At 45.9% G+C, this 27,352-nt stretch overlaps 1 protein-coding gene across 1 annotated transcript in view; it reads left to right on the top strand.

Moving 5' to 3' along the window:
• The window catches only part of IFT140 (intraflagellar transport 140), a 275,713-nt gene that overhangs the window by 45,555 nt on the left and 202,806 nt on the right, over positions 1-27,352 (top strand). The window contains exon 8 of the mRNA XM_077449176.1: positions 26,906-27,012. Within this exon, the coding sequence (XP_077305302.1) occupies positions 26,906-27,012 (107 nt within the window). The remainder of the gene's footprint in view (positions 1-26,905; positions 27,013-27,352) is intronic.

The raw sequence follows: 27,352 nt of genomic DNA, 5'->3' as shown, positions 1-27,352 counted from the left end.
GGAAATTCAATCTTGTAAGAGTTATCATGGGAAAAAGGTGTCTCCACTGATGCTTTATCACCAATCCTTGTTTCCAAAACAACCCAACATTTTCAAAATCCAATTGTCATTGGGACAGAAAGTGAGGCGAAATCTTCTGAACAGGAGTACAGACAGCAAAACAAATGTTACAGGGGTGATAACCCTTCATCCAAAAAATGTAAAAAAAAATTTTTTGGGCTGGAGCTACACCTAAAAAAAAAATACCTGTACCCACTTACAAATTCAACTTAAGAACCTACAGACCCTATCTTGTTTGTAACCCGGGGACCTCCTGTACTGCATTTAAAAGTGACATTTTTTATTATTGAATGCAGATCTGCAAAACGTGTGTGTGTGTGTGTGTGTGTGTGTGTGTGTCACGTACCTGGTAGAGGAGCCCAGAATGCAGGAAGCGGTCTCTCGTAAGCCTCTGGCTTGAGAATCCCTGGAAGTGGGAACAGGAATTCTAGGGTTCAGAGGGCACAAGTGCCGAGCTGGTGAAGGACAGATCCGGACCTTGAGCTGACAGCAGACAACAGCAGGCACAGGTGGTCAGACTGGAACAGCTGGTAGCGGACAGCAGACTACAGCAGGCACAGGTGGTCAGACTGGAACAGCTGGTAGCAGACAGCAGACAACAGCAGGCACAGGTGGTCAGACTGGAACAGCTGGTAGCAGAAGCGAGGTCAAGGTACAAGCCGGGTCGGTAACAGGCGGGCAGTAACGGTACACAGGAGAAGACAGAAGCGTGGTCAAACAGTCCGGAGGTCAGAGGCTGGCAGCAAGCAGGCGTCGTCAGGAACAGACCGGGTAACAAGAATCAGGAACAATCAGGTAGGCAGAAGACAGAATAACCGGACACGCTGTAGACTAGACAGCACAGAGGCACTGTAACAGGTTCCTTAAGTAGCCCTTTGGGTGCCAAGAACGGTCGCACGGCGTGTCTGCGCACGCCCGCGTGAAACCGTGCAGCAGTTCGTGACCCCGCGCACCCGCCTGCGCTCGTTCGTACGCCACGTCATTCACCTTCTTCACAACTGGAAAGGGACCCACAAATCTTAGACCCAACTTCTTAGATGGACAGGCCATTTTCAGGTTCAGAGTGGATAGCCAAACCTGATCCCCGACCTTGAGATTAAGTTCTCCCCTTCTCCTCTTATCGAACACCTCTTTATTATAGTTATGGGTTTTCGTCATGGTCTCCTGCAGAAGCCTAGTGTTGGATCTGAAAAAGTCAAGGTTTTCCTGAACCGCTGGTACCGGACATTCTGGAAGATCGTTGGACAAGAACAGAGGGTGGAAACCGTAGTTTGTGAAAAACGGGGATTGTTTAGTGGCTGAGTGGACAGAGTTGTTATATGCAAACTCGGCAAGAGGTAATAAGGGAGCCCAATCATCCTGAGAGAATGAAGAGAAACAGCGCAAGTACTGTTCCAACGTTTGGTTCGTTCGTTCAGTTTGCCCATTGGTTTGAGCATGGTAGGCAGATGAAAAACAGAGATCGATCTTCAGGACCCCACAAAGTGCCCTCCAGAACTTAGACGTGAACTGTACTCCCCGATCCGATGTGATGTTCGCAGGAATGCCATGCAGTCTCACGATTTCCTTAATGAACATCTTGGCTGTTTCTGCGGCTGAGGGAGTACCCTTCATAGGTTTTAGATAACCTATCCACAAGGATCGTGGAACAGCCTTCCGAAGGTGGTAGCTCGACAATGAAGTCCATAGAGATCATCCGCCAGGGTCTTTCTGGGACAGGTAGTGGTTTTAACAGACCCCAAGCCCTGGACTTACTGCCTTTGTTCTGGATGCAGGTGACACATGCCTCCACATATTTTTTACAATCCGACTTCAACTGTGGCCACCAGAATGTTCGTTGAAGCAGTTCGGAGGTCTTATGAACTCCAAAATGGCCAGCCAGCAAATGGTCATGACAAGAGCTGAGGACTGGAACTCGTACTTCCCGAGGAACGAAAATCTTGTCTTTGTACCAGAAGAGTTCGTCCTTGGCCAGAAGAGTGATGTCAGGTGGTGGAACAGTACTAACGGATGCTTGCTTGATCTGGGACAGCAAATTTCCTTGAAGCAGAAGAACGTTCCCTGAGGGCAGAATGGTGTCCGGATGCGAGGGGATTTCAGGTTCGTTGAACATACGGGACAAAGCGTCCGGCTTAGTATTCTTTGACCCGGGGCGGTAAGATATGTGGAAGGAGAATCTGGAGAAGAAAAGTGCCCATCTGGCCTGACGTGGTCTCAATCTCTTGGCAGACTTCAGGTACTCCAGATTCTTATGGTCAGTGTAAATAAGGATTGGATGGGCTGCTCCTTCCAGCAGATAACGCCATTCTTCAAGAGCCACCTTGATGGCTAATAGCTCCCGATCTCCGACATCATAATTGCTTTCTGCCTCGGATAGCTTGCGAGAAAAGAACGCAACTGGGTGCAGAAGAGATCTTGGTCCATGTTTTTGGGAAAGTACTGCCCCAACCGCTATCTCGGAGGCATCGACCTCCAGAATGTATGGCAAAGTTGGGTCGGGATGCTTAAGAATAGAAGCCGAAACGAACAAGTCCTTCAGAGTGGAAAAGGCCATTTGAGCCTCGGGAGTCCACTGGAATTTCAGGCCCTGTTTGGTTAGTCTTGTGATGGGAGAAATGATGGTGGAGAATCCCCTAATAAACTTCCTATAGAAGTTTGCGAATCCTATAAACCGTTGGACCCCTTTCTTGTCCGTAGGAGCAGGCCAATCTCGAATGGCAGAAACCTTCTGGGGGTCCATTTCAATGCCATCTACAGAAATGATCAGGCCAAGGAACTGAATACTTTGTTGCTCGAAGATGCATTTTTCCGGCTTGGCATATAATCTATGAAGACGGAGTCGTGATAGCACGTTCCTGACGTGTTCCCGATGTTCGGCCAGGGAAGGAGAGAAGATCAGGATATCATCTAAGTAGATCATAACAAATAGATCCAGATAGTCTCTAAAAATATCGTTTAGGAAATGCTGAAACGTGGCGGGGGCATTACATAGGCCGAAAGGCATGACCAAATACTCAAAATGCCCGAAGCGAGTGCGGAAAGCAGTCTTCCACTCGTCTCCACTCCGAATGCAAACGAGATTATAGGTACCCCGAAGATCCAGTTTGGAAAACACTGCTGCGGACCCCAGTCTTTGAAACAGTTCAGGCACGAGCGGAAAAGGATAACGGTTCTTTATGGTAATTTTGTTGAGTGCCTGATAGTCAACACAGGGACGTAAGGATTGGTCCTTCTTCTCCACAAAGAAGATTCCCGCGCCTGCCGGGGAGGTAGAGGGACGAATGAATCCCTTCCTTAAGTTGTCGTCCAGATAGGTCTTCAGGGCTACCAATTCTGTTTCTGATAGTGGGAAGATTCTCCCAAAAGGAATTTCCGCATCCGGAAACAATTCTATCGGGCAATCGTATGGCCTGTGAGGAGGTAGAGTCTCAGCACCTTTTTTGCTAAAAACGTCCAGGAAGCTGTGGTAAACTGGGGGCACGGCTTGACGAGTTTCTGCGTCTATTTCCAGGCAGAGCAAAGAGGAGGAAGCTTTGTCGATTCCTGACAGACAATGTTGGAGGCAGTAGGGTGAGAGGAATTTCATCTTTCCAGTGGACCAGTCAATTTGGGGGTTATGTGCTTTGAGCCAGGGCATGCCTAATATGATAGGAAATAAAGGGGACGTGATGACGTCCAAACACAATAACTCCTGGTGAGTCCCGGCAATGGTGGTAAACAAAGGCAAAGTCTCTTGAGTTACTGGACCAGACTTGAGAGTTGAACCATCGGCCAGATGTACGGAAAGTCCCTTTGCCCTAGGCCGAAGGGGAATGTTATATCTTGAGACAAAGGACAAGTCTATGAAGCCACTGCAAGCTCCCGAATCAATAATTGCGCTGGTTCGGATGTTCCCTCCTGGGAGCTGCAAAAGAATGGGTACAGTCAGATGGGAAGTACTACTCGGCAAGTCAGAGGTAAGGGCAGGAGACATGGAAAGGCACTTACGGAGCTTTGCAGGGCAAGTGTGCACGAAGTGTCCCGGTTCTCCGCAGTACAAACAGAGGTTTCCTGCCCGACGGCGCTGGCGTTCCTCAGGTGTCAGGGAAGGTCTAAGGCCGCGTACACACGGGCGGACTATCCGTCCAACTAAGTCCGTCAGACAATCCGACAGACAGTCCGTCCTACTTTTGAATGAACGGACTTGACCACACACGATGAACAGACAGTCCGCTGAAAGCTTGCGCGATGACGTGTACAGCACGTACGACGGGACTAGAAATACGACGTCCAATACACTGCAATGCAACCTTCGGCCGTGTAAATCCTTTCTGAGCATGCGCCATACTTAGTCCGTCGAACTAGCCTACTCACGAGCTGACTGTCCGCTGAAACCAAGTTTGGACGGACAATATTACGGAAATTCCGAAAGACTTAGTCCGCCGAAAAAGTCTGCTGAAGCCCACACACGAGCGGATTGTCCGCTGAAACACGTTTCAGCGGACCAAGTCCGTCAGACAGTCCGCCCGTGTGTACGCGGCCTAAGTAAGCCCAGCTGCATGGGTTCAGGAGGGTCCTGGTTCACTGCGGTGGAATTAGAAGAGGCTGGATGGGGGGGAGTTAGGTACCCGAGGTAGCATCCACACTGGACGAGAGGTTGCTGTGGAGCGTTCCAAACGACATTCTCTTATGCGTCTGTCTATTTGGATTGACAAATCTACTAGAGCTTCCAAAGTCTCAGGAGTGCCCACTCGGGCTAGCTCGTCTTTCAGGGGTTCCGAAAGACCCATACGGAATTGATAACGAAGTGCCACATTATTCCAGTTTGTGTCAGCACTCCAACGTCTGAACTCCGATACATAGTCTTCCACGGGTCTACGGCCTTGTTGCAGTGTGTGCAAGGCTGCTTCAGCGGTAGCAGTTAATTGTGGATCTTCATATAGCCGGGACATGGCCTGAAAGAAGGTGCTCAGAGTATCGAGAGAAAGATCCTTCTTCTCCAATAGACGATGAGCCCAGGACTGGGGTTCGCCTGTCAACAGGGAGATGACATATCCCACTTTGGTGGATTCGAGGGAGAAAGTCCTTGGTTGTAGGGCAAAGAAAAGTTTGCAGGAGTTGCGGAAAGCCCTGACTCTTCCCCGGTGGCCTGAGAATCTTTCGGGTGTGGGTACCCTAGGCTCTGGCGGCAACATCACTACTGAAGGTGCAGCAGAAGTCCCGGAAACAGCTGGTGTGGAAGCAGACAGGGCCTGCACACGTTCCTCCAACTGGCTATAGCCTTCTTGTAGGTTCTTCACCGCTTGAGTAAGTCCAGCAAGATGGCGGCAGAGCTCGTCCATAGGAGAGGCTCCCTGCGTGGGCTCGGACATAGCTGTCCAGTACTGTCACGTACCTGGTAGAGGAGCCCAGAATGCGGCCTCTCGTAAGCCTCTGGCTCGAGAATCCCTGGAAGTGGGAACAGGAATTCTAGGGTTCAGAGGGCACAAGTGCCGAGCTGGTGAAGGACAGATCCGGACCTTGAGCTGACAGCAGACAACAGCAGGCACAGGTGGTCAGACTGGAACAGCTGGTAGCAGGCAGTAGACAGCAACAGGCACAGGTGGTCAGACTGGAACAGCTGGTAGTAGACAGCAGACAACAGCAGGCACAGGTGGTCAGACTGGAACAGCTGGTAGCAGACAGCAGACAACAGCAGGCACAGGTGGTCAGACTGGAACAGCTGGTAGCAGAAGCGAGGTCAAGGTACAAGCCGGATCTGTAACAGGCGGGCAGTAACGGTACACAGGAGAAGACAGAAGCGTGGTCAAACAGTCCGGAGGTCAGAGGCTGGCAGCAAGCAGGTGTCGTCAGGAACAGGCCGGGTAACAAGAATCAGGAACAATCAGGTAGGCAGAAGACAGAATAACCGGACACGCTGTAGACTGGACAGCACAGAGGCACTGTAACAGGTCCCTTAAGTAGCCCTTTGGGCGCCAAGAACGGTCGCACGGCGTGTCTGCGCGCGCCCGCGTGAAACCGTGCAGCCGTTCGTGACCCCGCGCACCCGCGTGCGCTCGTTCGTACCATTGCGCACCCGCGTGCGCTCGTTCGCAACATCGCGCACCTGCGTGCGCCCGTTCGTACCAACACGCACCCGCGTGCGTCCGTTTGCGCCAACGCGCGCCCATGGACACTTGTTAATTCTCAATGAGGGGATTCCGTGGGCAGGCCTTCCATAAGCCACTGGATTCCGGGGACGACCATGACAGTGAGTGTGTGTGTGTTTTTTCCTCCCGGATCTATGCTTTAAATTAGGTGTAAATTCAATCATTAAAATTTTATTTAAGCTTCATCATCTCATAACAAGAAACTGCTTCACACTGGGCTGATCACTGGCATCTATGTTTGTTGTAGAAAAAAATCCATAAACATTGCAGTCCCCGCCCCAGGTCCACCCCCACTAACGCATTTCGCCCAATAGGGCTTAGCTGTAGAGATGGGAGAGGAACGAAAGGAGGGTTCTTAAGTAGACACTGTATATTCACAAATGGTGACAGATGGTGACATCTCAAAGCACCATCTCAAAGCACAGCCTGTTTCCCAAAAGAGTAACAAGTCTGGCAGCAGTGTAAACAAATGAATACCTTCATAACCCACTTCTCTTAGGCCCCTTTCACACTGGGTGGAATCCAAGCGAATCCGCCTGCTCATCGGGCGATCTGTCTGCTTATCCCCGCTGAGCAGGCGGATGACAGGTCCGTGTCTATTCTGCATAGTGGAGACTCAGCCCGCTCTACTCTATGGGGCATTCAGATGGAAACCGACTGCATGTCTATTTCCATCTGATTGTCATCCGACCCACGATATGGCAAACGTATCACCATATGTCTGTTTACTGGACCAGATCGGATAGGATGCCGGCAGGTGACAGTGTACATATGTCCACTGACATCCGCTGTCCGATCGGGTCTGCCTGTAAAAACAGACGGACCCGATCGGTCTGCTGATGTGAAAGGAGCCTTAGGCTTAAAGCAGAATTATACTCCCCTTCAGTCCAGCGATGCGCCATCCTGGAGCTTCTGGGTATCGATCACCGGCCATTTTCATTGGCTTGGCCGAGATGACGTCACTCTCATGCATTCCTGGGAGTTCAGTTAGCGCTGCATTGTGGAATTTGTCCAATGAGCTGCACATACACAGCTCCCTGTCAAGGTTTAGGCAGGTAAGTAACTTTAATGCAGAAGAGACATGATATGGCATTACAAATCCTGCCCGTTTACCAATTTTTTTTTTTTTTTTTTACTTCAAACTAATGTGCCGGAGCCACAAAGAAAAAGAAAGGGGGGAGAAAGGGAAGGGAAAGGGGATGGAAGGAAGGAGGAGGTGAAGGAAGAAAAAGTGGAAGGGGAGAAATAAGAAAAGAAGAAATATTGGCGAGTACCGTATATACTCGAGTATAGGCCGACCCGAATATAAGCCGAGGCCCCCAATTTACCCCCAAAAAAACTGGCAAACTTATTGACTCGTGTATAAGCCGAGGGTGAGACATGCCTGTCCATCCCTGTGTGTGTGTCCGTCCATCCCTGTGTGTCCGTCCATCCCTGTGTGTCCGTCCATCCCTGTGTGTCCGTCCATCCATCCCTGTGTGTGTGTGTGTCCATCCATCCATCCATCCCTGTGTGTGTGTGTCTCCATCCATCCATCCATCCATCCCTGTGTGTGTGTGTCTCCATCCATCCATCCATCCATCCCTGTGTGTGTGTGTCTCCATCCATCCATCCATCCATCCATCCCTGTGTGTGTCTCCATCCATGTGTGTGTGTGTGTGTGTGTGTGTGTGTGTGTGTGTGTGTGTGTGTGTGTGTGTGTGTGTGTGTGTGTGTGTCCAGCCTACCTTTGTCCCGAGCCTCCGTCCCGTGCCTTGCCTCCTTGCCTCCGTCCCGTGCCGTGCCTTGCCTCCTTGCATCCGTCCCGTGTCGTGCCTTGCCTTGCCCCCGTCCCGTCCCGTCCCGTGCCGTGCCGTCCCGTGCCCTCTTCGTCGGCGGCCATTGTAAAGTTCAAAAGCTGCGCCGCCGCCTTCGCCTGTGATAGGCGGAACACTGAATTTCCCAGCAGCCTGTGTTCCGCCTATCACAGACGTCGTATCATCCTCGTCCGTAGTACGAGGATGATACGATGTCCGTGATAGGCGGAACACAGGCTGCTGGGAAATTCAGTGTTCCGCCTATCACAGGCGAAGGCGGAGCCGGAGGCGCGGCTTTTGAATAGAATGGCCGCTGTCTGTCTGCTCGACACGCTGATCGAGCGGGCAGACAGCGATGACTCGAGTATAAGCCGAGGGGGGCACTTTCAGCCTCAAAAAAGAGGCTGAAAATCTCGGCTTATACTCGAGTATATACGGTATATTAACACTAGGGTTTATGAGTGCAATAATTCTCTTACATACTTGAGGACAAACTGATTTCTCGAGATCTGCCAGTATTTTAGTTTATAGCTTGAGAAGAGGGAAAATACAAGGTGAAACCAGTAATTTAATCCCACCAATGAGCCAACAGGTTATGCCAGGGTAACATTAACCCTGCGCCTTGGGAGCCCACCCTCTGCCAGATTTACAAGCAACAGAGGGGGCCTTCTAACCCGAAAAGGCTGAACCATTGAGTATAGTAGGGAGATAATATACCAAAAGAGTGGCTGGAGTGAGGACAAAAAAAAGTGAGGATGGAAGCTAGGCTCCCTTTCATGGGCTAGTTAGGAGTTGTCATGTGGGGTTCAGGGGGTGGAGTTGACCTGTAGTTGGCTGCCATGAGAAGTACCTAGAAAATGGAAATATTAGTATTTTGTAAAAAAAACATGGCCATTGTTTATGATACCCAGTGCTTTAGCAAGGTAAATGTCTTCCAGTCAATTATTGAGCTGGAAAGGGGGTTATGGGACTTTAAATGAGACGTATGAAATACTGATCCATCCCTAGATCTATAAAAAGGAGGGTTCGGACTAAATGAGGCATGTGAGGCATAGCTGACAAATAAGACAATTGTTGAAACAAGAATTGTGTTTATTCTCCTAAAACCATGCATAACCTAACGTAATATAATAAATACATACCTGAAATGTAAAACCATAACAATTGTAGGTTTACAAACCATAAATACATATACATGATAGCATGGAATGTTGCATTGTAAATGTGGGAGACCATGCTCCTTTTTTTACTAAATTGCTTAAAAGTTGAATAGTAGAATGTATACTGAGTAATAAAATGGCATATAAAGCTGTCTAATAGACATAGTGCATTTCTTTTAAGGTCTGACGTGTTTCTGTGGATAACTTCCACTTCATCAGGGGCGGATGCGTCACTCATCTACAGGAAAAAACATAATTATGTCAATGCAATCTATGGATATGACCCCCCCCCATTAAGAGGGAAAAGAGGGAAATATATATCCACAGAAATGCGTAAAACCTTTATAGAAATGCCCCATGTCTATTAGACAGCTTTATATACCCTTTTATTATTCAGTTTACATTCTACTATTCAACTTTTAAGAATTTAGTGAAAATGGAGAATGGTCTCCGACATCTACAATGCTACATGCCATGCTATCATTTATATGTATTTATGGTTTTTCATTTCAGGTATGTATTTATTAAATTATGTTATGTTATGCATGGTTTTATTAGAATAAGCACAATTCTTTTTTCAACATTTGTCTTATTTGCCAGCTATGCCCCACATGCCTCATTTAAAGTCCCAACCCTCATTCTTCTTTTTAATGTCTTCCAGTCATAGTTTTACCTTCTGTAAAGCAGACCATCATTTTCTGGAATGACTTTAGGTCCGCTCACTATTCCCGTCCTCCGCAATACATTTTTTTTTTGGGGGGGGGGGACTTTGTTTTTTGTTTTTTTAAATCTTGCCACCCCTTCCCTTCTGCCATTCTCACCTAGGCAAAAATGCTGTGTACCTTCTCCTGCAGTCTTCTGGGATATCCCCATAACATAGCCCAGGAGGTTGCAGGAGTAGGGACACACAGAGGTCATGGGCGAAGCTGACACTCATCATTATTGTGAACAAATTAGTGTTGCGTTTAAAATGGTGAATGTAAAAGTAAATGAACATGAGTGAATGAACAACTCATATATATAAGTGCAAAAAATTATATAAAAAAATTTCAAAAGTCCAAATTCACATGGAGATACCAAGAGGCGGTTAATCCGAAGAATAAACGACCATAGAAAGTCTCTCTGGACGTGTACAGGAAAATAAAATATTGATTCCCAAAAAGTGCAGTAGAAAGTGATAAGGTCGGCTACCAGAGACGATTGACACGTACTATATAGCAGGTGTGTCAAACAGGCAATAGTGAAGATGAACCTCAACGAAATCCATCACAGTAGGAAACTGTAAGCAGGATATGTCCCATCCAATATACCCCAAAGGTTCCCGGTAAAAAGACACAGACTCCAAAACTTGCGGTGAACCGCATCAAATGGTGCAATGATCCATGATGTCCATGAAAAAAGAGAACCGCACATAGCGTAATACCATTTGGTATATTTATTGTAAAACAAGGGGTTTACACTTACAAAAATTCCGGATAAACAAACTTGTAACATGTAGGCAAGTATGCAATGATTCCAAGAGTGTCACCGGCACGTTTCATCCTATTGGACATCATCTGGGGTGTGACCGTCAGAAACATGTCAACAGAGACTTTCTATGGTTGTTCTTCAGATTAACTGCCTCTTGGTGTCTTCACATGAATTTGGACTTCTGAGTGTTTTTTTTTTATATCATTTTTTGCACTTAGATATATGGGTTGTTCATTTCGCTCATGTTCGCTGTTGAAATAAAATGCACCTTTTACCTTTATTCATTTACTTTTATTCACCATTTTGAGCGCTACACTAATTTGTTTACATGTTTCTTTGCACTATATTGTCTAGTGGAGTGTTGGCAACTTATCAATCTCTATGCACAGTTTTCCTTTTTTTTTTTTTTCTACCCATCATTATTTGCCAGCTGCATGAACCTGAACCTGGCTCAGGATCACAGAGGAGGACCAAGATGGCTATGTGAGGCCTGGGCTGTGACATCTGAACAGTGGATCACAGCAGGACAATGTTGGATCTGTTGGGTGGCTGAGTATGTGAAATAGCAATAAGCCATAACAGGAAAGGGGTGGTTAACAAAAAGATACAAACAGCTGGACAGGAGTGAAGTTCGTCTTTAGGGCTCATTCAGACGGGTACTGAGTGCTGTCCTCTGTGCAGAGCCACTTTTTGCTGCGTCTGCATCCATCTTAGAGCTGCATGCACGCAGCCCATAGAAGTGGATGCAGAAGCAGCGGGTGCACAGACATTTGACATGCGGTCAGGGGTGGGAGCACAGATCTGAACACACAGAACAAACCCTGTGCAGCTGCTCCTGCACGCATGGCAAATTTTGACATGCAACTGGGTCCGTGCAGCCAATGCGTCTGCATTCACATTCATGGGCTGCCTGCACGCAGCTCTGAGGAGACTGCAGACGCAGCAAAAGCATCTCTGCATGGAGGACAGGACTCTCCACTTGTTTGAATGAGCCCTTTGGCATTCGGATGAAGTTGAGAGTCTAGGATTAGGTTGAGTTGAAAAATGGCTAGCTTATTGAGCAATGGGTATGACAACTTAGATTTTCTGTGCTATAAATGTGTATTGAACTGTGACATGCGTCGCATAAGTATCATTGCCAAATCCATGTAGGCAACAAAAATTTACCTTGCTGCCAAACATTCATAAGAAATCGGCTTTGACTCTTTCACACCAAAGAAAAGCTTGCCAATTTTCAGAAGCTGAAATGTAGTGTATTGACCTCATTGACTTACCAGCCACTTTGCTAGTACCGGGTGGACCCCATTTTGCCTACAGAACTGCCTTCATTCTTCGTGGTGTAGATTCAACAAGGTGTTGGAAACATTCCTCAGAGATTTTGGTCCATATTGACATGATGGCATCACGCAGTTGCAGATTTGTCGGCTGCACATCCCTGATGCGAATTTCCCATTCCACCACATCCCAAAGGTGTTCTATTGGATTGAGATCTGGTGAGTGTGGAGGCCAGTGGAGTACAGGGACCTCATTGTCATGTTCAAGAAACCAGTGGTGGGATGATTTGAGCTTTGTGACATGGTGCATTTTTCTGCTGGAAGGAGCCATCAGAAGATGAGTACACTGTAGTCATAAAGAGATGGACATGATCAGCAACAATACTCAGGTACAGTGCATCTGGAAAGTATTCACAGCGCTTACCTTTTTCCACATTTTTGTTATGTTGCAGCCTTATTCCAAAATGGATTCAATTCATTATTCTCCACAAAATTACAAGCAATACCTCCTGACAGTGAGAAAGAAGTTTGTTTGAAATCTTTGCAAATTTATAAAAAAAAATCAAATGTACAGTGCCTTGCGAAAGTATTCGGCCCCTTGAACTTTTCAACCTTTTGCCACATTTCAGGCTTCAAACCTAAAGATATAAAAATTTTATTTTTTGTGAAGAATCACCAACAAGTGGGACACAATTGTGAAGTGGAACGAAATCTATTGTTTTTTTTGAAACTTTTTTAACTAATAAAAAAATGAAAAGTGGGGCGGCCCCCTTGCGTTAATACTTTGTAGAGCCACCTTTTGCTGCGATTACAGCTGCAAGTCGCTTGGGGTATGTCTCTATCAGTTTTGCACATTGAGAGACTGAAATTCTTGCCCATTATTCCTTGCAAAACAGCTCGAGCTCAGTGAGGTTGGATGGAGAGCATTTGTGAACAGCAGTTTTCAGCTCTTTCCACAGATTCCCGATTGAATTCAGGTCTGGACTTTGACTTGGCCATTCTAACACCTGGATACGTTTATTTGGGAACCATTCCTTTGTAGATTTTGCTGTATGTTTGGGATCATTGTCTTGTTGGAAGATAAATCTCCGTCCCAGTTTCAGGTCTTTTGCAGACTCCAACAGGTTTTCATCCAGAATGGTCCTGTATTTGGCTGCATCCATCTTCCCCTCAATTTTAACCATCTTCCCTGTCCCTGCTGCAGAAAAGCAGGCCCAAACCATGATGCTGCCACCACCATGTTTGACAGTGGGGATGGTGTGTTGAGGGTGATGAGCTGTGTTGCTTTTACGCCAAACATATAGTTTTGCATTGTGGGCAAAAAGTTCGATTTTGGTTTCATCTGACCAGAGCACCTTCTTCCACATGTTTGGTGGGTCTCCCAGGTGGCTTGTGGCAAACTTTAGACAAGACTTTTTATGGATATCTTTGAGAAATGGCTTTCTTCTTGCCACTCTTCCATAAAGGCCAGATTTGTGCAGTGAACGACTGATTGTTGTCCTATGGACAGACTCTCCCACCTCAGCTGTAGTTCTCTGCAGTTCATCCAGAGTGATCATGGGCCTCTTGGCTGCATCTCTGATCAGTCTTATCCTTGTCTGAGCTGAAAGTTTAGAGGGACGGCCAGGTCTTGGTAGATTTGCAGTGGTCTGATACTCCTTCCATTTCAAAATGATCGCTTGCACAGTGCTCCTTGGGATGTTTAAAGCTTGGGAAATATTTTTGTATCCAAATCCAGCTTTAAACATCTCCACAACAGTATTACGGACCTGCCTGGTGTGTTCCTTGGTCTTCATAATGCTCTCTCCGCTTTCAACAGAACCCTGAGACTCACAGAGCAGGTGTATTTATACAGAGACTTGATTACACACAGGTGGATTCTATTTATCACCATCAGTCATTTAGGACAACATTGGATCATTCAGAGATCCTCGCTGAACTTCTGAGTTTGCTGCACTGAAAGTAAAGGGGCCGAATAATTTTGCACGCACCAGTTTTCAGTTTTTTATTTGCTAAAAAAGTTTAAAATATCCAATAGATTTCGTTCCACTTCACAATTGTGTCCCACTTGTTGGTGATTCTTCACAAAAAATTAAAATTTTATATCTTTACGTTTGAAGCCTGAAATGTGGCAAAAGGTTGAAAAGTTCAAGGGGGCCAAATACTTTCGCAAGGCACTGTACATAAGTATTCACAGCCTTTGCTCAATACTTTGTTGAAGCACCTTTGGCACCAATTACAGCCTCAAGTCTTTTTGAGTATGATTCTACAAGCCTGGCACACCTATTTTTAGGCAGTTTCTCCCATTCTTCTTTGCAGGACCTCTCAATCTCTATCAGGTTGATTGAGGAGTGTCGGTGCACAGTCATTTTCAGATCTCTCTAGAGATGTTCAATCAGGTTCAAATCTGGGCTCTGGCTGGGCCACTCAAGGACATTCACAGAGTCGTCCTGTAGCCACTCCTTTATTATCTTGGCTGTGTGCTTAGGGTCGTTCTCCTGTTGGAAGATGAACCTTCGCCCCAATCTGAGGTCCAGAATGCTTTGAAGCAGGTTTTCATCAAGGATGTCTCTGTACATTGCAGCATTTATCTTTCCCTCAATGCTGACTAGTCTCCCAGCTCTTGCTGCTGAAAAACATCCCCACAGCATGATGCTGCCACCACCATGATTCGCTGTAGGGATGTTATTGGCCAGGTGATGAGTGGTGCCTGGTTTCCTCCAGACATGACGCTTGCCATTTAGGCCAAAGAGTTCAATCTTTGTTTCATCAGACCAGAAAATGTTGTTTCTCATGTTCTGAGAGTCCTTCAGGTGCCTTTTGGCATACTCCAGGTGGGCTGTCATGTGCCTTTTACTGAGGAGTAGCTTCCGTCTGGCCATTCTACCATACAGGCCTGATTGGTGGAGTGCTTCAGAGATGGTTGTTCTTCTGGAAGGTTCTCCTCTCTCCACAGAGAAACGCTGGAGCTCTGTCAGAAAGAGCGACCATCAGTTTCTTGATCACCTCCCTGACTAAAGCCCTTCTCCCCCAACCACTCAGTTTGGCTGGGAGGCCCGCTCTAGGAAGAATCCTGGTAATGGAGGCCACTGTGCTCATTGGGACCGTCAATGCTGCAGACATTTTTCTGTACCCTTCCCCAGATCTGTGCCTCGATACAATCCTGTCTCGGAGGTCTACAGACAATTCCTTGGACTTCATGGCTTGATTTGTGCTCTGACATGCACTGTTAACTGTGGGACCTTTATATAGACAGGTGTGTGCCTTTTCCAAATCATGTCCAATCAACTGAATTTACCACAGGTGGACTCCAATCAAGTTGTAGAAACATCTCAAGGTTGATCAGTGGAAACAGGATGCACCTGAGCTCAATTTTGAGTGTCATGGCAAAGGCTGTACAGTATCTCACAAAAGTGAGTACACCCCTCACATTTTTGTAAATATTTTATTGTATCTTTTCATGTGACAACACTGAAGAAATTACTCTTTGCTACAATGTAAAGTAGAGAATGTACAGCTTGTATAACCGTTTCAATTTTCTGTCCCCTCAAAATAACTCAACACACAGCCATTAATGTCTAAACCGCTGGCAAGAAAAGTGAGTACACCCTAAGTGAAAATGTCCAAATTGGGCCCAGTTAGCCATTTTCCCTTCTCGGTGTCATGTGACTTGTTGGTGTTACAAGGTCTTGGGTGTTAATGGGGAGCAAGTGTGTTAAATTTGGTGTCAACGCTCTCACTCTCTCATACTGGTCACTGGAAGTTCAACATGGCACCTCATGGCAAAGAACTCTCTGAGGATCTGAAAAAAAGAATTGTTGCTCTACATAAAGATGGCCTAGGCCAATGATGGCGAACCTTGGCCCCCCAGATGTTCTGCAGTCAAGTCAATCGATTACCGAGGAACGCACATTGCTATCCAGAGGGAACCGGGAGTATAGGGACAGATTTTAACCCATATCCCCATGTACACGACTGGACATGCTTGGTGCCGGCTCAGGCACAAGCACATGTGAGTGTAAATCTTGTCATTTTAAAACTTTTAAATAAATGATCTATGATGGTCCTTTTATATATTTTTGTGAGAAAAATTAGCACGAGAGGTTTCTATTTCCTGTTTGTAGAGACAGTTGGTGGAACCCCTAAAAGGAGTGGTTATCCTAAATCAACTAAAGGCGCATACACAGATTTGATCTGGCGAGTGGCCATTTCAACTGGTGGTGGTGGAATCACTTGGTGGTGAATACAAGAAGCCCTTTATACATAAGAAGCACCTTAACCACTTAAGGACCGCCGTATTGCCATTGTACGTCATTACAATGGCACAGGCAGGCACAAGCACGTACATGTACGTGCCTGCCTTCCAGCGGGTGGGGGGTCCGATCGGACCCCCTCCCGCTGGATACGGCGGTCCGGTTCACTGCAGGAGCGATTCGAGATGAGGGGATGGCCGTTGGTTTCTGGCCACCCTCTCTCGATCGCTCCTGGCCAATGAGAAGCTTCCTCCCGCTGTGTATTGTATACACAGGAAGGAGGAAGTGATGTCATTCTCCTCGGGGGGCGCTCTTTTTGACCGGACTACGAGGAGAAGACAGAAAGTAAGTGTGCACCAACACTACACTGACATGTAGGTACACACAGGCACACAAACCCCCCCGATCTCCCCCCGATCCCCCCCCCCCCGTCACAGTGTCACTGATTGCAGTGATCATTTATTTACTGGTCACTGCATTCAGTGTCCGTTGTAAAAGTAAAGACTGTCAGGGCAGTTAGTGTTAGGTCCAGGGTAGCCCCCTACCACCCCCCAATAAAGGTTTAACCCCCTGATTGCCCCTAGAGTTAACCCTTTCACCCCCTTTTGCCAGTGTCACTAAGCGATCATTTTTCTGATCGCTGCATTAGTGTCACTGGTGTCGCTAGGTAGCTAGTTATTTTTTTAGGTTCACTGCCAGGTTTTTATAGCTCTAGGTACCCCGATATACTACCCAATATTGGTTTTAACCCCCTGATTGCCCCTAGTTAACCCTTTCACCCCCTTTTGCCAGTGTCACTAAGCGATAATTTTTCTGATCGCTGCATTAGTGTCGCTAGGTAGCTAGTTATTTTTTTAGGTTCACCGCCAGGTTTTTATAGCGCTAGGTACCCCCATATACTACCCAATAATGGTTTTAACCCCCTGATTGCACCTAGTTAACCCTTTCACCAGCGATCACAGTATAAGTGTCACTGGTGACGCTGGTTAGCCAGTTAGTTATTTAGGTTCCCCGTCAGGTTTTTATATAGCACCAGGGACCCCCATATACTACCTAATAAAAATTTGAACCCCCTGATTGCCCCTAGTTAACCCTTTCACCAGTGATCACCTTATAAGTGTTACGGGTGACTCTGGTTAGTTTGCTTTTTATAGCATCAGGGCACCCACCATTTATTATCCAATAAAGGTTTAACCCCCTGATCACCCGGCGGGTGATATCAATTAGGTTTTAGGGTCAGGGTCTGCGTCGCCCCAGGCAGCGCTAGGTTAGTGCCAGTACCGCTAACACCCACACGCAAAGCATAAACCTCCCGTAGTGGTATAGAATCTGAACAGATCAATATTTGATCTGATCAGATCTATACTAGCGTCCCCAGCAGTTTAGGGTTCCAAAAAAATGCATTGTTAGCGGGATCAGCCCAGATACCTGCTGGCACCTGCGTTGTGCCCCTCCGCCCAGCCCACCCAAGTGCAGTATTGATCGATCACTGTCACTTACAAAACACTAAACACATAACTGTAGCGATCGCAGAGTCAGGCCTGATCCCTGCGATCGCTAACAGTTTTTTTTGGTAGCATTTTATATTTAAATCCGGAAGGCAGTGCTTGGTTTTCGGGGTCCCGTACGTGGCTAGGCTCCCAAAAAGTCCCCCACATGTGGTATCCCCGTACTCGGGAGAAGTAGCAGAATTTATTTTGGGGTGTAATTTGACTTATGCCCATAGCATGTGTGAGCAATATATCATTTAGTGACAACTTTGTGCAAAAAAAAAAAAAAAATTGTAAAATTCCTGCAACTTGTGGCAAAATATAAAATATTTCATGGACTCAATATGCCTCTCAGTAAATAGCTTGGGGTGTCTACTTTCCAAAATGGGGTCATTTGGGGGGGTTTTGTGCTATTTTGGCATTTTATGGCCTTCGAAACTGTGATAGGTAGTGAGGAGTGAAATCAAAAATTTGCACCCTTAGAAATCCTGAAGGCAGTGATTGGTTTTCGGGGTGCCGTACGCGGCTAGACTCCCAAAAAGTCCCACATATGTGGTATCCCCGTACTCAGGAGAAGCAGCAGAATATATTTTGGGGTGCAATTCCACATATAACTATGGCATGTGTGAGCAATATATCATTTAGTGACAACTTTTTGTAAACTTTTTATTTATTTTTTTATGTGTCATTATTCAATCACTTGGGACAAAAAAAAATATTCAATGGGCTCAATATGCCTCTCCACAACTTCCTTGGGGTGTCTACTTTCCAAAATGGGGTCATTTGGGGGGGGTTTGTACTGCCCTGCCATTTTAGCACCTCAAGAACTGAGATAGGCAGTCGTAAATTAAAAGCTGTGTAAATTCCAGAAAATGTACTCTAGTTTGTAGACGCTATAACTTTTGCGCAAACCAATAAATATACGCTTATTGACATTTTTTTTTACTAAAGACATGTGGCTGAATACATTTTGCCCTAAATGTATGACTAAAATTGAGTTTATTCGATTTTTCTTATAACAAAAAGTAGAAAATATAATTTTTTCTCAAAATTTTCGGTCTTTTTCCATTTATATCGCAAAAAATAAAAATCGCAGAGGCAATCAAATACCATCAAAAGAAAGCTCTATTTGTGGGAAGAAAAGGACGCAAATTTTGTTTGGGTGCAATATTGCATGACCGCGCAATTACCAGTTAAAGCAGTGCAATGCAAAATTGTAAAAAGACCTCTGGTCCTTAGGGTGTTTATTGGTCCGGGGCTGAAGTGGTTAATTTAGGAGGAGTTGATCAGCACTGGAGTGATCGCACATTTAAAATATGCATTGTGCACTTGAATTAACTGTTTAATACTTGAGTGATCACTCACTTGGGACATTCATAGTATCCTGTAATTAATTTCTTTGACTGTTTTGACATATAATATAATTCTTTGTTGTTTGAGGCGTTGTATTGCACTTTCATTATTTGACACCACAGCAGGGGTGGCGAGCCCCAAACACGGTTTAAGTGGGTAGCTCTGCGGTGGTGCCAATATTTTGTATGTGTTTGACTTATATTGGTATATAGCACTTTTGTAAGATTTAATATATTCTAGGGAGGTTTTCATATATGCACGGCACTTTGTGGGGTTTGTAAAATAACGTAAAACAGTGTGAAATTGAAATAGCGCAACCCACGTTTGATACATATATTGAAATTAAAATTGTTCACAGTGACATTTTTATAGCAGGTTGCAACAAACTAACATAGAGATTGGAATTTCCTTTTTGCGCCAGTAGTTCATTGTTTTTTTTCTAACTTTTAAGGGGGATCACTACCTGTGTCTCTGGGGGCAGGAAGTTCAGGGGAAATATCGCTGAGCGGGCTATAGGTACCAATAAAAATCTGTCAGGTTCTAATCCTCCCCCACACTATCCAAAATTAAATTAAATTGGTTTGGCTGGAGTTATGGATTTTAGTAGGTTTATTTGAGGTTGAATAAATATAACCCAAACCTTGGCAGCTCTAACTGAAAATGTGGTGAAAAATGCATAATCAGTGGTTGCATTTAATGAAAACCACATGTCAGAATGATCCGTAGATGCTGAGCCATAGGCAGTTTAAATTAAAGACGCACTCAATTCTTTCCTGTAAAAGTCAGGCTTGGGGCCACCCCTTTTTGAGTCTAGCCTTCCTATTGGTCTGTGAGGCTGCCTATGTTTTTATAGGACCAGCAGAAACGTTCGACAGGTCACTTTTTACAGGAAAGCTTGTGATTTGCCTACAGCTTTTTACAGTATCATGTGCTTCATTTTGAATTGGCCAGGATTTTCACAGGCTTACGTTAATGTCTAATGTAAAAACCTAATAATGACCTTCTCTTATTTGCTTCCTTGTGGTCTGTTAACCACTTGCTTACTGGTGTCAGGAACCATGAAACAGACAGAGACAGAAGTAGAATCAAATCACACTTGTTTATTAATAAAAATAAAAAGGTAAATAGAAAAAAGCGTAGTCAAGCATAGCCAGAGTCCAGTAGCCAGATCGGGTAGTCAGCCAGTCCAAAGTTCATAAACCAGATCGGGTAATCAGCCAGTCCAGACGTCAGGGATTGAAGGAGAGCAGCTGCAAGCAGGATACAATCAGTTACAGACCAGCGGTTTCAATAAGGAGACATGAAACACCTTTGAGATGCGCATACTAGGAGGAAGGTCCAACGCGTAAGCTACTGGGTTAATCCTGCGAAGGATATGGAAAGGCCCAATAAACCGAGGTGCAAACTTCAGTGAGGGAACATGAAGCCGGAGGTTGCGAGATGACAGCCAGACCCTGTCCCCAACCTGGTAGGAAGGCGCAGGCAGGCGTCTGCGGTCAGCATGGAGTCTGTACCTATCATTGGCATGACGCAAAGCCTCCTGGACTTGTACCCAAGGGGAACTAAGACCACGGAGATGCTCCTCTAACGCAGGAATACTCTGCAGAACAAACGATTCAGGCAACATGGAAGGTTGTAAACCATAATTCGCCATAAATGGAGACAATCAGGAAGCAGAATTCAAGGCACTGGTGTGAGCAAACTCTGCCCAAGGTAATAGGTCAGACCAGTTGTTATGATGGTCAGAAATATAGCAACGTAAGAATTGCTCCAAGGACTGATTGGCTCGTTCTACGGCCCCATTAGACTGCGGGTGATACGCAGAAGAGAACGCAAGCTGGATTCCCAACTGTGCACAAAAGGCTCGCCAGAACCGGGAGACAAACTGACTGCCCCAATCCGAGACAATCACCTTGGGTAGCCCATGTAAGCGAAAGATCTCCCGAGCAAAAATGGAAGCCAGTTCCTTAGAGGTGGGCAACTTCTTAAGTGGAATACATTGACACATCTTTGAGTTGCCTTGGGAGTTGGGCAATTCCACAATGAAATCCATAGACAGGTTAGTCCAGGGCCTCTCTCCATTGGGTATGGGTTGTAGGAGGCCCACTGGAAGGTGTCGTGGAGTCTTACTCTGAGAACACACGGGACAGGCAGCTACAAAGGCAGTAACATCAACCCGTAGACTAGGCCACCAGAATTGTTGGGAGATGGCCCAAATGAGTTGATTCTTCCCAGGATGGCTAGCTGCCTTGGAAGAATGGTAGGTCTGGAGCACTGCAGTACGGAGACTCTCTGGGACAAAGCAGCGGTCACAAGGTTTATCAGGAGGAGCATGGACCTGAGCAGCAAGAATTTTGTCACCCAAAGGAGAAGTAAGAATGGTGTGAACTGTAGCCAAGATACGATCAGGAGGAATCATAGGAACCGGAACCGACTCCGACTTGGAAATGGAGGAAAATTGTTGTGACAAGGCATCAGCCCTTACATTCTTAGTACCGGGTAAGAATGAGACAATGTAATTAAAGCTCGACAAGAAAAGAGCCCATCACGCCCTTCTGGGAGAGAGTCGCTTAGCCTCAGACAAGAATGTAAGATTCTTATGGTCAGTAAGAATAAGAACGGGCACAGTGGTACCTTCAAGGAGATGTCTCCATTCTTTCAGGGCTAAAATGATCGCCAACAGCTCTCTGTCACTAATATCATAATTGCATTCAGCAGGTGACAATTTCTTGGAAAAGTAACCACACGGATGCATAGCGCTCTCAGAGTTAGGACTTTGAGACGGAAGGGCGCCAACTCCAATCTCAGAAGCATCAACTTCAAGGATAAAAGGCAATGTAGGATCAGGATGTGCCAACACAGGAGCAGAAGCAAAGGCAGCCTTGAGAGTCTCAAAGGCCTTAATGGACTCCGGAGTCCAACTCTGTGGGTTATCGTCCTTTCTGGTCATATCAATCAGAGGCTTGACGAGAGACGAGAAGTTACGAATAAACTTCCGATAGTAGTTGGCAAAGCCCAGGAAATGCTGTAGAGGACGTAAACCCACGGGTCGAGGCCACTGTAGGACTGCCGACAGTTTCTCTGGGTCCATCGAAAAACCAGCAGTGGAAATGACATAGCCCAGGAATGTAACCTGTTCACGATGGAACTCGCACTTCTCCTGTTTACAATAGAGATTGTTCTCCCTTCGTTTCTGAAGTACACGACAGACATCTGTGTGGTGGCTCTCCAGGGACTTGGAAAATATGAGGATATCATCGAGATAAACCACCATACACAATTGCAACAAATCTCGGAGGACATCGTTAATAAATTCCTGGAAAACTGCTGGGGCGTTACAAAGGCCAAAAGGTATTACCAGGTATTCATAATGGCCTGTTCTGGTATTAAACGCAGTTTTCCACTCGTCGCCCTCCTTAATGCGTACGAGATTGTATGCCCCTCTCAGGTCAAGCTTTGTGAAAACCTTTGCTCCCTTGAGGCGGTCAAATAATTCTGTAATCAATGGAATCGGGTGGGCATTCTTAATCGTGACACGATTGAGACCCCTATAATCTATACAAGGTATTAGTTCACCGCTCTTCTTTTTCACAAAGAAGAAACCAGCACCAGCAGGAGATGAGGACTTGAAACCTCGGGAAAGTGCGTCAGCAACATACTCCTCCATGGCCTTATCCTCCAAGACCGACAAAGGGTAAACCCGGCCATGAGGAGGTATGGCACCAGGTTGAAGGTCAATTGCGCAATCATAAGGCCGGTGTGGAGGCAAACTACCGGCTTGACCTTTACCAAAGACATTGCCAAAATCACGGTACTCCTATGGCAGGGAGGGGAGAGAAGCGGTGCACAGGACCTTGGATACCTTCAGGAAGCATGTCTCACTGCATTGTGGTGACCAGGAGAGAACCTCAGCACAGAGCCAATCAAAAGAGGGGTTGTGCCTCTGTACCCAAGGATAACCAATAACCAGCGGAAATCTGGATGAGGAAATAACTTAGAATTGGATTATCTCATGGTGAAGAGCCCCTACGGCCATGGACAACGGAACCGTCTCATGAGTCACATGGGCAGGCTGTAAAGGTCTCCCGTCAAGAACTTCAATGGCAAGTGGAGTGTCACGCAGCTGCAGCTTAATCGAGTGCTGCGAAACAAATGCAGCATCAATGAACAGGCCTGTATCTCGATGGACGACTTAGCCCAAGAAAGGGTTAACAAATCCAGGGGCTTATCCTTCTGAATAACTGGGGACGAAACAACACCACCTAAGGTCTGTCCATGACAGGACCTCAAGGTTCGGGCGTTCCCTGGACGGGTAGGACAAGACTTCAAAAAGTGACCTGCTTGGCCACAATAAAGGCACAATCTCTCCCTCCTCCTAAAGGCTCTCTCATCCGCAGAGAGACGCGTGAAGCCCAGGTGCATGAGTTCATCTTCACTGACCAACTTGGTACCAGGAGGTATGGGAGGTGAGGAAGGCATGGGTGGGACTACAAAGCACGGAGGCAAACGTACAGGAGGCCTCCGCAAGCGCTCCTTAAGAGAAAGTCTTTCTCTGAGTCTGGAGTCAATGAGGATGGCAAACAAGATCAAGCTCTCCAACTCAGTGGGTATATTTCGGGCTGCTATCTCATCCTTGATGGAATCCGAGAGACCATGAGAAAAAGCAGCCACGAGGGCCTCATTGTTCCAAGCAACCTCTGCTGCCAGAGTACGGAATTCAATGGCGTAGTCGGCAACAGTTCTCATACTCTGTTTCATGGACATGAGGCACTTGGCAGCAGAAGCGGAGCATGCACGAACGTCAAAAAACCCTTTTAAAGGAGGCCACAAACTGAGGGTAACTCAAGACAACAGGTTTTTGCATCTCCCATAGAGGGTTAGCCCAGGCCAGCATTTCTAAGTATATCTGAACCTGATTGAGAAACCCTCTGCATTGAACTGGATCGCCCCAAATCGCTGGGGAAGCGGAGTAGAACCAGACATACCTCTTATAGAGGTAATACTCGAGGCGGGTGCCTGCACAGAGACTGGCGCAGCAGCAGGGACGGCCTGCGACTCAGGTTGTACCGGAGCAGCCACCGTGGGGGATTCCAGGTGAGCCGTGCGATTCAGGAGCGTTTGTAACGCCAAGGCAAACTGATCCATGCGGTGATCTTGCTCATCCAATCTGGAAAAAATATTACCAACAAGTGGAATGACTGTATCTTCTGAATTCATGGCCTTTGCGTACTGTCAGGAACCATGAAACAGACAGAGACAGAAGTACAATCAAATCACACTTGTTTATTAATAAAAATAAAAAGGTAAATAGAAAAAAGCGTAGTCAAGCATAGCCAGAGTCCAGTAGCCAGATCAGGTAGTCAGCCAGTCCAAAGTTCATAAACCAGATCAGGTAATCAGCCAGTCCAGACATCAGGGATCCAAGGAGAGCAACTGCAAGCAGGATAGAAGCCAGGAGGGATGTCAGCAAGCCAGTCTTGAAACAAACAGCAGGAGATGGTTCCTAGTGATGTGACCAACGTGAAGGCAGAGGAAAGAGTGAGCTGGAAGGCTTTAAATAGGCAGGTCAGACGAGCATCATCGGGAACAGCTGGTAACTGTGGAAAGAGAAGAGAGCTGGCAATTATCCGACACCTGAGTGGCCAGCCCAGAGGAGGAAGGGCTAAGCCAGCCCTGACAACGGGGCACTTAATCCCCCCTCCTATCCAGACCAATTTTAAGCTTTCAGCGCTGATGCACTTTGAATGACAATTGCGCGGTCATACAACACTGTACCCAAATGTAATTTTTAACATTTGTTTCCCCCCCAAATAGAGCTTTCTTTTGGTGGTATTTGATCACCTGTGCGATTTTTTTTATTTTTTATTTTTTTATTTTTTTTTTATTTTTTTATGTTAAAAGACCGAATTAAAAAAATAACTAAAAATGTGTATATATATATATATATATATATATATATATATATATATAATATATATTTTGTTATACAAGTTTAAAACGGGTAATTTTTGTCCGTCATTGATGTACGCTGATGAGGCAGCACTGATGGGCACCGACAGGTGGCAGTGATGGGCACTGATGGGTGGCAGTGATGGGCACTGTTCGGTTACACTGATAGGCAGCACTTCTAGGTGGCACTGATTGGCACCACTGGTGGGCATTGATAGGTGTTACTTGTGGGCATTGATAGCTATCACTTGGCACTGTCAGATGGCATAAATTAGGCATAATTGCCTCTTCCTTTTTTGGGACCAATGTCCCTTTAAGATGAGCTTTTGTTTTGATCATGTGATCAGCTGTCATTGGCTGACAGCTGATCGATCACATGGTAAGGGGCCGGGACCGGCCCCTTACTCGGATCGGTGATCACCCGAGTCTCATTGACTCGGTGATCACAGCGCACGACCTACAGGGAGCGTGCACAGGGGAGGCCGTCATATGGCAGCCTCCGGGGAATTCAAGTCCGTGCTGTGGCCGTCATTCAGCCATGGCGCGGATGTCAAGTGGTTAAATACACAATTTAAAGCGTTTTATTATATCTGGAAAAATACCTATTGATCAGTGCAAAAGTTCAGAGCTGTCTTGTGCACCCCTACTGTGTTACCTCCTAGTATTTATCTTGCACTACAGGACCATTAGACCCTAGGCCAGTGATGGAAAACCTTGGTACTCCAGATGTTTTTGAACTTTTCCCATGATACATTGCAGAGTGCATGAGCATCATAGCAAATGTAGTTCCAAAACATCTGGGGTGCCAAGGTTCGCCATCACTGCCCTATGCTGTGGAGTTTGACAGTGGGCTGGTTCAGTAGTTTTAACAACAGGCAATTGGACAGGGCTGACACCAGATCAGTACACAACCAGCCAGGCATGTTGTGTCATTTCACAAAAGGTAGTTGGGAACAGAGTGCATTTCTATCAGATCAAATTGTATTCACATGTATTTTCATAGTCTTAAGTGATAAAAAAATGCACTGCTTTTTTTTTTTTGTAATGTACTGTATACTTTTAATGTCACGATTGAGTAGTAATTAACTTTACAGCAATGATGAATAAAAAATGAACCTATCATCCTTTTTTTGTTACATGACATTTAACTGTCAACTTGTCCTTTATTTTCTTATCCTGTCCCAGTAGAATAAAAACACCTCTGAAAAGACAATAACATGTTTTTGCTTCAGATTTGGGAAACGTGTTGGGTGAGCTCCCCATGAACCAATGAGAAGATTTTTACTTGCACGCATAAAAAGAAACAGTGCAAGAAATTCTAATTTATTAAAAGGTTACTAAACGCACAACAGTAAAATCTGTCCACATGCAGTAAAGCATGCTTGTTATACTCAATGTGGAACCTAAGGAGTTAATCCTGCGCATATGTGTATTGTGCATTGATCCTATCTTCTCTGGTCCCCCCCTTCTACTGTCCCCAATCCATCTCCCGATAGAACAGAGACTAGGAGACAAGCTGCACATGCTTAGTTTGGTGTCTATTGTTAGAGAGTTTGTTTTTTTTTCTTGGGAGAGTGCATGTGATCAGCATCGAGCCAATCAGCACTGTCCAGACAGAGCGTCAGGGACCCTGCAGCATCATAGGACAGTTAGAGCAGAATGAAAACTCCTCCTACAAGCTTTAACTAGTGCTTGGCTGGACACTAATAGAAGTCACAAGACTACTCCAACTGCTGATGAAAAAAGGTATTTAGCAGTTTATATTTACTAAAACTATTGCATTTCCATCTTCTGTGTATCGTGGGAGACCAGATATAGTGATTGCAGGGTCCTGGGTTTAGTAACATTTTAATATTAGTCTTCCTGTGTATCATTGCACTAGTTTAATTACATTTTATCAGTGCAACCAGCATGGTGACAGCTCCTACACAACCGATGGTGACCTATCCTAAACTATGAAATGTATTTTCAGATTCTGGGACCTGGAGCGAGATGACAATTACGTCTTATTTCTAGATGAACAGTTGGGATTTGAAGCTGAGGAGACAATTAACTGTATATCTTATTGTGATGCTAAAGGTAACCCATCTCTCAGCTAGCTGCTGTCATATTAATTATCTCTGTATATTGTGCCTTGGTATATTTATGAGGTTCTGTTACATTTAGGCTGGGTTCACACCATTGCGAATTGGATGCAGATTTCCCGCATCCAATTCGCAATAGCATGAGATTTTGACCGGCTCTCTATCCGGTTCGCAGTGGGTCCAGTGCGATTTGCACAGAAACGCTGTGTGTCCTTTGGTCAGTTTCAGGTCCGAATTCAGACCAAAATTCAGGCTGAAATTGGACCTGAAGCGGTGAACCAGGACGCACCGGACCCTTGCTGTGAGCCGCATGCAGTGATTGTGTGGACCAAGCC

The sequence above is a fragment of the Lithobates pipiens genome, unplaced genomic scaffold (assembly GCF_037356315.1).
Source record: "Lithobates pipiens isolate NorthernLeopardFrog02 unplaced genomic scaffold, aLitPip1_a1.2 Scaffold_22, whole genome shotgun sequence".
NCBI lineage: Eukaryota > Metazoa > Chordata > Amphibia > Anura > Ranidae > Lithobates > Lithobates pipiens.
This window is presented reverse-complemented; position numbering and strand designations above follow the sequence as displayed.